This window comes from Macaca mulatta, chromosome 8 (genome assembly GCF_049350105.2).
Source record: "Macaca mulatta isolate MMU2019108-1 chromosome 8, T2T-MMU8v2.0, whole genome shotgun sequence".
NCBI lineage: Eukaryota > Metazoa > Chordata > Mammalia > Primates > Cercopithecidae > Macaca > Macaca mulatta.
In genome coordinates this window covers 101,562,780-101,575,391 of record NC_133413.1, presented here as the reverse complement: position 1 = coordinate 101,575,391, position 12,612 = coordinate 101,562,780, and the positions used below count along the sequence as shown (strand labels likewise).

General features: G+C 37.6%; 1 protein-coding gene across 1 annotated transcript in view; it reads right to left on the bottom strand.

Moving 5' to 3' along the window:
• Positions 1 to 12,189, bottom strand: part of LRRC69 (leucine rich repeat containing 69) — a 105,740-nt gene extending 93,551 nt beyond the window's left edge. The window contains 1 exon segment of the mRNA NM_001193750.2: positions 11,969 to 12,189. Coding sequence (NP_001180679.1) covers positions 11,969 to 12,151 — 183 coding nt within the window. The 5' untranslated portion in view covers positions 12,152 to 12,189.
• Positions 12,190 to 12,612: the final 423 nt, after the last annotated feature.

Here is a 12,612-nt window from a genome sequence, read left to right as displayed (position 1 = left end):
TCTATGCTCTTACTAAATTTTATTTGATTTGTTTGATTGTATTGACCCACTCATAACTGAAAGTTATAGCCTATCTGTGGCCTGCCTTAAAATAGGCATGTGCACTTTCTCTTACATCTTGGATATGAGGCAAGCATCTCAATGTCCATTGATGCCTTTGAATTATAGAATCTAGGTTCAATGTATAGTGACTTTTTTTGTAAGTAGGAGAGAAGAAGACAAGAAATTTAAGAAGAAAACATACTGATTAATCTATTAATGACAATACAAATGGCTAATATTTAATTTAAATATAAATTATGTGCCAAGGATATAAAACACTGTGCCAAGCTGAACACTGTCTAATGTGGACCTCGCAATAACCCTGATCTTACAGAAAAGGGATCTGAAGTCCAGGCTATGATTTATGGTGAAACATGACATAGGTTCATTCTATGGTCTATATTCCTAACTTCTACCCTGCACTGTCTTCAATAATATACTGCGTATCTTTAAAAAGAATTTACTATTGCTCAGAATGATCATACATATGCACATGATACAAATATATATATATATATATATATGTATACAGACACATATGCTCACACACATACACATGCTCACAAAATGAAACGGAATACAACACATGGAATTCTTATTTTAAATATCCTTGTCCTATCATGTGTACACTCTTGAGTCTGTATTGTGCAGTAGGCAAAGCACAGTCTGTTTGCTATGCAATGTACCAGATATGTGATCTTGGACAAGTCACTCAAATTCCTAAGCCTCTATTTCTTTATAAAAATGGGGATGCTAGCATTTACTTCTTAGGGTAGTCTTAAGGATTAGAGACAGTTTAATAAAGAGCCAGGCAAACAGCAGATATTATTAAATGATAATCTTTTAATTAGCACCAGGTATGGTGCTAGAAATGCAGTAAACACCTGATACACACACACACATATACACATACACACATATTGATACTTTACTGGTTTTCAAATTTTAAACCTGCTTATTTTCTTAATTTCTAACTCATTTTTTCAAATATTTCTAAATTCACAAGCACTCTCTTATTAGGCATGGGATATTAAATTTAATAGATTATAAATCATGATTAAATTACACACATATATTCATTACCTGGCTCACGGTGAAGAGCCATGTATGTTAGGCTTACCTGCAGGAGTGACACCTATAAATATAAGTGGGATCGGCAGGATCTCCATGTGCAGGGTCAAACACGGGCAAGGAACCTGAAGCAGTCTTGCTGGCAGTGCCAAGGCGCAACTCCAGGGTCAGCTTTGTTTCACCCTCAGAACTCGCTAACCATAGTTATGAGGCACAGTTACCAACAGCAACTCTATTTTCCTCTCCTATTTGACTGAATTTAGAAAATCACTTTGATTTACAAATTACAAAAAGGGAGATATCTGATAGAAACTAAGAGACTGGTATATCTTCCCAGATGTTTGGGCAAAAATTTAAGAAACATTTAGATTGGAAAAGTTTAAAGAAATATTCCTGCATACTTTAGTACGTAGAGAGCAATGCACCCCATTTGCTGAATTAAGCCTAAACTCTTAGCTCAGAAACCGGTATGACTAATAGACACAGTATTTTTTTAAAAAATAGTATTTGCTTCCACAGAACTTTTAAATATACAATCCTGCTGTGACAAAAATTCACCAGTGCTGGGGACTGGATGGACTGTCCCCTATTGTCAATGTCCCCTATTGACTATGCATGTATGAGCTACCAGTTCGCCACAGTTCCTTCCTGGTCCCTTTTTCTCACATGTTTCAAACATTAGTTGATCATACATACGTGGATTTATTTCTGGGCTCTCTATTCTGTCCCATTGGTCTATGCGTCTGTTTTTATGCCTAAGCCATACTGTTTTGATTACTGTGGCTTTGTAATATATTTTGAAATCAGGAGGTATGATGCCTCTAGTTTTCATGTCTATGCTCAATAATGTCTTGGCTATTCAGGTTCTTTTGTAGTTCCATACGTATTTTAGAATTTTTTTTCTATTTTTGTGAAGAATACGATTGGGATTTTGATACAAATTGCATTGAATATGCAGATCACTTCCAGTAATATGGACATTTTAAAAATATTAATTCTTCCTATCTATAAATAAGGGATGTCTTTCCATTTACATGTATTTTTTTCAACTTCCTTTATTAATGTCTTATAATTTTTCTTGTATAAATCTTTGACCTGTTTGGTTGTTTATTCGTGAGTACTTTATTATTTTTATGGCTATTGTAAATGGTTTGATTTTTTAATTCCCTTTTCAGATACTTTATTCCTTGTGTATAGAAACATGATTGATTTTTGTATGTTGATTTTATAACCTGCAACTTGACTGAATTCATTTGTTAGTTCTAACAGGTTTTTCATTGAGTCTTTAGACTTTTCTATGTTCACAATCATGTCATTTGCAAACAGAGATAACATTATTTATTTTCTGATTTGGTTGCCCTTTTTTTTTTCCTTATTTAATTGTTGGCTACGACTTCCAGTACTGTGTTGAAAAGTAGAGAAGTAAGTATTCTTTCCTTGTACCAGATCTTACGGAAAAGCCTGCAGCTTTTCCTCACTGATTATGACGTTAGTTGTGGGAGTTTCATATATGGCCTATACTGTGTTAAGGTAAATTCCTTCTATACCTATTTTTTTGAGAGCTTTAATCATGAATGGATGCTGAACTTTGTCAAATGCTTTTTCTGTATCTATTGTGATAATAAGCTGGGTTTTTTTTTCCTTTCGTTTTGTTAATGTGTTGTATCACATTGATTGATTTGCATATATTGGGGTCCTCGGCGGTAAAAGGTGCTGGAGTGCTGCTGATCTCTTTTCCTTCTATCAGGGGAGGTTGTGGCCAAGGGGATGCCCATTGGTGTTAGGTCCAGCAAATGGGCGTGTCTGGGCCACAGAGATGCCACTGTCTGAGGTGCAAGTGCATGCAGAGCAGCAGCAGAGCTGGGTCTGGAGCACAAGTACATGCAGAGAGCTCACGGCTTTGAGGTCCCAGGTCACAGCCACTTCTGAATGACATTTTCATGGAATGAGAAAAATGGCCACAGCAGGATGTTAATTTTGCTGGATAAAAATTCTTTATTGTTTCTGCAGTAATAATGTGTTTCAGGATTTTGTTTTCATTAAATACTAACAGTATCTTGGTTCTCCAATAATTATAACATATTTTCATGCTTAATGCTTCCCCTTGAGATTTACCATCTTCCCCATGAAAGCATCCTCCTTTTGTATTTGCATAGCACAGTGTACTTTCTATTATCAATTATCAATTATTATTATCTATATTATAAGGACTTGTGTATATATATTTTTTATTTTTTTAACTTTTAAATTCAGGGGTACATACATGTCCAGGTTTGTTGCATCGGTAAATTTGTGTCATGGGAGTTTGTTGTACAGATTATTTCATCACCCCGGTACCAAACCTAGTAGCCATTAGGTATTTTTCCTGCTCCTCTCTCTCCTCCCAGCCTCCACTCTCTGATAGGCCCCAGTGTGTGTTATTCCCCTCTATGTGTCCATATGTTCTTATCATTTAGCTGCCACTTATAAGTGACAACATGTGGTATTTGGTTTTCTCTTCCTGTGTTAGTTTGCTAAAAATAATGGCCTTCAGCTCCATCCATATCCCTGCAAATGACATAATCTCAATTATTTTTTATTTTTTATTTTTTGAGACAGAGTCTTACTCTGTCGCCCAGGCTGGAGTGCAGTGGCACGATCTCGGCTCACTACAACCGCCACCCTCTGAGTTCAAGCGATTCTCCTGCCTCAGCCTCCAGAGTAGCTGGGATTACAGGCACCTGCCACTGTGCCCAGTTAATTTTTTGTATTTTCAGTAGAGACGGGGTTTCACCATCTTGGCCAGGCTGGTCTTGAACTCCTGACCTCGTGATCCACCTGCCTTGGCCTCCAAAGTGCTGGGATTACAGACACAAGCCACTGCACCCGACCCATAATCTTTTATGACTGCATAGTATTCCATGGTATATATGTACCACATTTTCTTTATCCAGCCTATCATTGATGGACATTTATGTTGATTCCATGATTCACATGTATATTTTACCTCTACTATTAAATTGGAAATTTTCCAATGACAGGGTCTCTGTGTGATTCATCTAGCATTCAAAGAACAATATCTGGAATATAATAGTTGCTCAATAAATATTAGTTGAATGATGCCTGCTTGGATCATCTCTGTAAAGACTCAAACTATGGAATAGTCACTGTGGATCCACATCAGTTTTTATTTTCAAAATCAAGTATCTTTTGAGCTCAATCTGTTCTAATTTGTCCAGCTTGATTTATTTCCTTCTAATGAGCTGCATGCTTTCTTTATTCTAGCCTTCTGCTCATTCTCACTAACCCCTATATTCAATTCAATGTAGTGCATATCATATGTAGGCCTAGAACTTGGACCAGACAGCCTCTCTTAATGTTTAATTATTCCATGTTTGTAGCTATTAATTATCACTAGAAAACTCTATGCTACTTATTTTATATTTTAATTACTTGGTTTTGACTAACTTAGATACCCCCCCCACGCCGGCCCCGTCTATTTTTGAGACAGAGTTTTGCTCTTGATGCCCAGGCTGGTGTGCAATGGCAAGATCTCAGGTCACTACAACCTCCACTTCCCAGGTCCAAGTGATTATCCTGCCTCAGTCTCCCAAGTCGCTGGGATTATAGGCATGTACCACCACACCAAGCCAATTTTATATTTTTAGTAGAGACGAGGTTTCACCATGTTGGCCAGGCTGGTCTTGAACTTCTGACCTCAGGGGATCCCCACCACCTCAGCCTCCCAAAGTGCTTGGATTACAAGCATGAGCCACTGCACCTGACCAGATAAAACCTTTCTAAGTATTAAAAAAAATTCTCAAATGTCCATCTTTATCTGGAAGACTGTCTTCCAAAACTAAATCATGGTTATACCATTTTGGAATAAACTATTAGATTATTTGCCTCTAAGATGTATAAATAGGTTTGAACTACTATGTGAAATACAAATCTTTAACTTCCTTAAGAGTAAATATTCATATTTACTATAATCAAATAGTATACATGTGTCAGGTTCTATAAGCTATTTTGTAAAAGTAATTGAATCAAATTAATGAGGGAATAATAACTGGATTTTACATTTTTGAATTAGCATGTGTATGGCCAAGGTATGGGGGAGGTTCAATTTATGGTTCAATTTGCTAATTCTTATCAATACCTTTTTTTAAATAAATCTGTGGCATTCTTAAAACTGCTGTTCAATACAACTGCCAAACTGCTTCTGAGTCCAGCTCTTCCTGAAGGAATTTATTTATATGAGTAACTACCAATTTCAAAGCTACTATTTAATTTTGCAGTAACTTCTTAACGAAGTCATATTTCTCAAAACAATTATAACTTCACTAGAAACTGAGAGGAAGTTTCCATGGGTCAGCATGTTATCTAATTTCTAGATATTTCATGGAGATCCCCACAACCTCTTACTGCTGGCCCCTTAAATCCCAAAATTAAGCTCAGTGTCATGAAATATAAGGAGGATTTTCTACTGGCATTAACAGTAAAAGATTATCAAGGCATTACCTTTTAATATCCCATCAAAAGCTTCATAAGGAAAGAATAAGAAGGAAGGACAAGAGTTTCAAATTATTAGAATTCAATTAAAATGTAAAATCTTAACATTCAATTAAAATGACATTCAATTAAAATGTAAAATCTTAAGTGTTTGGAAGTTTTAATGAAGGTTCAGCTAAAATTTTCTATGGAACCAATATGGATAAGGCATTCTATATTAGGTAGATAACAGTGATGGCAACTTTAGGAGCTAAGAATGACGAGGCCCACTTTTCAGATGAGTCAAGGCAGGTCTACAGATAGAGTATATCAGTTGTTCTACATCACTGGTGAAGGAAAGAAGAGGCCTGGGTCTTTTCTAGATGCCTGCCAGCAGAGAGAGAAACTGGATTTCCAGCAGGGGGTTCAGGAGACCTAATACACGCCTCAACATGAAAGGACAGGCAAAGGAGACGTGAACGGTTCCTGGAGAGAAGGTATTCACTATGTGCCCCTGTACCAGGAAAGGACACAACAAAACAGGATAATGAATCCCTGTTTTGAGAGCAAGGCTTAGGAAATAGGAGGCATTACCTTACTGATGAAGAAAGAACAGATTTTAAGTGGATGGAACAGGAGAAGAGAAAGGCTTGACGCTGACAAACAGTATAAGGGACATGGATCTTCTCTGTTCTGCTTGGGTTAGAAAGTGAGACCAGAATGCCCAGGGAGGAAGAGTTAGGGGAAGTCTTTGCTCATGGTCATTCCTTTCCTATTCCTCTGCATAACTTGTTCTTTATCAGGGATGTCCAATCCTTTGGCTTCCGTGGTCCACACCTAATAGGGACATATGAATGATTCTGATCCTTTTTGTACTGCTACCACCTAGTAGAGTGCCTACTCCACTGCAGGCACACATAATTAGTTGTTTAATGTATGAATGAATGAAGTTGATTGGGTTAAAGGGTCATTAAGGACAGCAAAAGTATGAAAAGGAGAGATTAAGGACACAATTAGTAAGTTTATAAACTACTCAAATCTGGTTAGAGTTGGTCTTATTTACTGTCAATTGTTTATGGCCAAATAAAAAGCTATGGCAGACCATATCTTTGTCCTGGTCGGCTGCACGTGTGAGCAGCTTAAGGGGAACTTTGCCACACTGCCATTGGACTTTACGATGCAAGTCAACAATGCTGCACACAATTAGCGATGATGGCTATTTGTTTTACCTATGAGGAACCTTTGTTCCTACATGTGTTTGGTTAAGCTGGACTTTGAAAATTACTTCCTTTTCACTCATGTTGACATTATATGAGTTAGTAAGTAAAAAGCAATAGGGACAAGACAAGATCTTTGCCCTCAAAATTCATAAAGTGTTTGTCTGAAAATTGTTGACATCCCCATACTTCAAGAGCCACAGTCCAAATGCATTCACCATAAATTATAGGACATTAACCCATTTTTTTCATTGTCATTAGAAGTGACTGAAATTTTCCACAGCTTCACTAGTTAAATTAGCAAAGAAAAATGGAAGTAGGATCTAAAGTAGGTTATTTACTAAAGAACTCCTACCCCGTCATTTTATCATTGTTGCTAGTTATATCATAATGGTAACACTAATCATAAATGTATTTAAAGCTTCTACATGCCAGCCATGGAGCTTTAAATATAAAAACATTTAATTTAATCCCCAAACATGAAGGCAGGGACCACACTTTGTGCACATCTATATCCTGGGGAACAGCATAGATGCAAGAAAATGAATGATAAATATTTGTTAAAAGAATCACTATGGGCCGGGTGTGGTGGCTCACGCCTGTAACCCTAGCACTTTGGGAGGCCAAGGTGGGCAGATCATCTGATGTCAGGAGTTCGAGACCAGCCTGGCCAACATGGCAAAACCCCGTCTCTACTAAAAAAACAAAAAAATTAGCCAGGCATGGTGGCAGGCGCCTTGTAATCCCAGCTACTCGGGAGGCTGAGGAAGGAGAATCACTTGAACCTGGGAGGTGGAGGTTGCAGTGAGCCAAGATCACACCACTGCACTCCAGCCTGGGTGACAAAGCAAGACTCTGTCTCTAAAATCATAACAATAACAACAATATAATAAACATAATACAAGAATCACTATGGGCTAGGTAGGGTGACTCACACATATAATCCCAGCACTTTGGGAGGCTGAGGTGGGAGGATTGCTTGAAGCCAGGAGTTCAAGACCAGCCTGGGAGACAAAGTGAGACCCTGTCTCCAAACAAAATTTTTTTTAATTAGCCAGGGGTAGTGGCACACGCCTGTAGCCCCAACTACTTGGGAAGCTGAAGTAGGAGGATCATTTGAGCATAGGAGTTCAAGGCTGCAGTGAGCTGTGATCACACCAATACACTCCAGCCTGGGTGACAGAGCAAGACCTATCTCTTAAAAGAAAAAAAAATATGCAAACAAATGGGAGGAGGGGATAATGCATGTAGTGTTCAAAGCAGTCATCTTTAGGCAACTCAGTTTTTAAGAACTATAAATTGAACACCAGACCCTGATAAATTTCACAGTAAATATATAGAATAATAAATAACACAATAGAGCTGAGAGCAACAACAGATCTGAGAGCAACCTCCAAGGAGACCTCATTTTATATTTACTGGTTGAGTGACCTTTGACAAATAATTTAACCTCTTCCTGAACCCTATGTTTTATTAACAGTATGAGGGGAATAACTTTCTTGCAAGTTGTAGAAAATGATAAGCTCCTGATACTACGCTTGGCTCCCACTAAATGGTTGATGTTATTCTGTTACCATTTTGCGAGTAAAGAAATTTAAAAGTAGTATTTTTGTTTTAGGAATTTAAAAAAAAATCAAGACTATTTTAATACTTCACATTCTGTGGGAAATGTGACCAAAAAATCAGTATACTGGGGCAAACTGGGCTTCGTATGATGATAAGAGGCTACTTCAAAAGATAAACACAGTAGACATAAAACAAAATGAAACAAAAGTCATAGGTAGATGGGTAGCTTTAAACATTATCGATAAAGGGTATGACTATAGAACATAAGAAAGAGTTCAAATTAACTTTAAAAGTACACGGGAATTTTAGAGAAAACTGTTAGAATAAGAATTATAATCACTGAATTTTGATATATACATCACCAAGTTATAAAGCCCACAAGACACTCTGTGGCATCAGTCAGGTCAGCTGAATGACACAATACGCGCTGCCCCTTTTCTCTGCTTTATTTTTCCCCTTAACACTAATCACCACCTCACGTCCTATTTTCCCTCTTTGTTTCTTACATCACTCCTGACTAGAACATAAACTCTACGAGGGCAGAGATTTCCATCTGTTTTGCTCATCGCTGAATCACCAGTTCTGAGTGCCTGAGACACAGATGGTCCTCAATGCTTAGGCAGAAATTGAGGCCCAAAGAAACTAAGTGCCTTGTATATAGCTGGTTCAACCAGTTAAGTTGTGCCAGCACTTCTAAACTCTCATCTAGGGCTCTTTTCAATTCTCTAAGCTGTCTCTTTCTTTGAAACCTTCATCTGCCTTTCCTTTTTTTAATGAGACAGAATCACTTTGCAGCCCAGGCTGGAGTGCAGTGGTGCAATCTCAGTTCACTGCAACCTCCCATATTCTGGGCTCAGGCAATCCTCTGGAACTACAGGCACGTGCCACCGTGCCTGACCAATTTTTTATTTTTATTTTTTTGTAGAGAGGAGGTCTCACTATGTTGCCCAGGCCGGTTTCAGACTACTGAGCCCAATCTGCCCACCTTAGCCTCCCATACTGCTGGGATTACAGATGTGAGCCACCGCACCAGGCCATCTGCCCTTTATTACCAACTGTGAGAGGGATGGAGCTGTACATCTGAACTGTATGATAATCTACAACCATTCTTTAAGGGTTTCTAGCACATTTTATCTAGCATGCTTCTAGAACTCCCATCACACAGGGGAAATCGTTTTTTTTTTTTTTTCCAAAATTCCACAATCTCTCCAAGACCCTATATAAGAAAAATTGCTAGCTCATGAACAGCTAAACATATGCCATTGGCCTGAATCTGACTTTTAAAGTACTTTAAAGATAGGCTAGACTATAAGCAGCCTAGTTTCAAATCAGTTGAATTCTTAATGGTGTAATTTCCTATTTAAAAGTAAGCACTGGGCTGAGTCAGCTCCCTGGTGAAGGAACTGAGTGTGAACAAACAGAAGTCAACATTTAGGTTACCCCTAAATAGAAGAATAAGAAGAGAAGTAATAAAGGGAGCCACAAGAAGACAATGTAATGATAATCAGACTCTTGGGGCTTTTTCCTATGGAAATATATTTTGGAATCTGTAACTTTTTACTAAACAACTATTAACCAAGTGTGAGACAAGAATACAGACATTTTCAGATATGCAAGGGATCAAACAATTTAACTACCACATACCCAGACTAGGATGATTTCTTGAGACTCCTGGAAAAACTAAGAGAGCAAGCCAAGAAAGGAAAATACAGGATACAGGAAACAGTGGGTCCAATTTAAGAGAGCAACAAAGTGAATGTCTTTGGCTGACAGTATCTAGCAAACCTAGATAGCAATCAACTTAGATTGGGGCAGAGGATGGAGGGTCTTAGAGGGAAGTCTCTCAAGGAAAAGTACATTTGACAGAAAAAAATAGTATGGTCGAGTTTGAAATAAAATGAGGCCACCATAAAGCTAAGGCACAAGAACAAAGGAAAGGTTATTAGAAACCCTAAGGGAACAAAAATTGCATGTAAGAAAGAAAATAGAATCATAGATTAATTGACCCCATGTGAATATTTATTTATTAGTAATATATATTTTTAGAAGTTAAGAGTTATCCAAGACACAAAACAAATACTTAATTATGGTTATAACTTAATACAATATAAAAGCTCTAAGTCTTATAAAAGTAAAAACTTCAGAGTTTGTGAGGGAGGAGAGGAAAGGATAGCTGAAGGTGGATTACAGAGGCTGACACTATCATCTTACGAAGTGGGGAAGTGGGGAGTCAAAAGAGACTGCAGTTGATGAAGGAAGAAATAAAGGTGTAGTAACATTACACGTAAAAGATACCTGTAGACCTAATCCCCTGATTCCAGATGTGGGCCAATATACAATAGATACATTAATATAACTATCTAGAAGATGAAGAAAAATGATGCCAAATATAGACAAATCAAGAAAATAGATGAGTTAAAAGTGGTTATATATGAAGATCAGGATTGGAGATGAGGGGAAGTAGGATAGAAGATAGCTTCTTGTTATATACTTTTTGTAATATTTAATTCTCTGTAACCAGTGGTATTACTTTAATGGAAATAAATTCAAATAAAAGGAGAGAATAGGTTCATGACTCAGTCAAGTCCCAAATTCTCTTGCGTAGAAACTCCTCTTTCTTATTAAAAAATTCCAAGTCCTTGTTGTCTTGTAACTACAAGTGTACTTTCTGCAATTACTAATGAAGTGGGGAATTTGTAAATGTTACCCTATTTCTTACAAAGATACAACTACAGATTACAAACTCAATTTCTTAAACCTAAAAGGAAATGCGGTACGGTGAAAGTAAGAAAATACAGATTTATTTTTTGGAACTGTAAACTCAAAATTAATGAGTTATATTGCCTTAGCTGCTTATAGGTTCTTCCTGTGCTGATGACAATTCAGAAGCGAACAAAAAGAAAATTACCAAGTTAATATCCCTTGCCTTCTCTCAACCTCAAGATTTTTGGCAGCTAGAATTTCACATTGTTAGGCAGAAAGGTTTAACACAAGCATCTGGGATTCATTCATGTCAGCTATTGCTCTTTAAAAAAGAATATTTTTTATTTAGAATATTAACCTTCCTTTAAAGACTATTTCAAGAGAAATAAATGTCCCTTCCTTCCTATTCCCTGCCAACACGCCATTTCAAAGTTTCAGCCTGCCCTAGGAAATTGAAAAGGAACTCCCTTCCTACATCCTAAATGTCTCTTCATTCCATAAGCAAAAGCTTCAGGACAGTCCCCAGGGTGAACATCATCTCCTGGATCCTCAAAACTACTTCCAGATGTGAGCCCCCAAGGTAGATGAGCAGATCCAGGTTTCTAACCCCTTTCCAGATGACAGCCTCTAGAAAGATGAGTGTGGCAGAGACCCAGTCCCCTGATTCCAGACGTGGGCCAAAGAGCACATGAATAAATTGAAACACCTCTCCCTACCACATGGAATTCCCTAAGGGATAAAGCCTTCTGATGCCTCTCCTGCTACACTCCACATTAAGTCTCCAGAGACCGAAGTCTCCACAGAACGAAGTGTTATTGTTCTGTCTCTTACCTCTTTTTTCTCTCTTCCTGTTTTCCATCTTCAAAACCAAACAACAACAACAAAACACTGTTCCTCACCTGGGTCAAGGTGCGTAACTCTGGGCACACTTTAGGGATTAGGTTATTCTGAAGGACTAGAGTCTTCAGGCCGGGCAGTTTTCCTAATGCTGAGGGCATCTTTGTCATCTTCTTCCCATTCAAAGTAATGATCTTCGTGTTTTTACCACCACTCAATGCTTTTATTAACAATCTCTCAGTCATGATCTTGGAAAAGAAGTAGAAAACAAAGAAGGTAACCATTAGAGATTAGAGTTCTTTATTAGACAGCTTTAGAACCTCTAATTACAGAATTGGTGTGTCATAGAAGCAAGAACATTCTGAGATCCACCATGTTGAAGGCGGGAAGCATTAGATTATTTTCCCATGTGAAAGATATGAAGGGAAAGTACCTAGTCCAGGTTTGGGGCAGGAAATGTATCAGGTAAGCCTAAGATAGCTTATACCGCAATGTTGAAGTTATTAGAGATTAATGAAGACACAGAAGTGAATTTCTAGGAGCTCCCACTAGTCTAAGATGGAAAATATTAAGGATCAGAAAAAAATAATCTACAGTAGACTGAGACATATCAAAATACATTAAAATCTGAGTTCATATGGCATTTTTTAAAAAGAAACATTACTCACACTGGGAATTACTAGTACACCAACTCAGTCTGAAAATT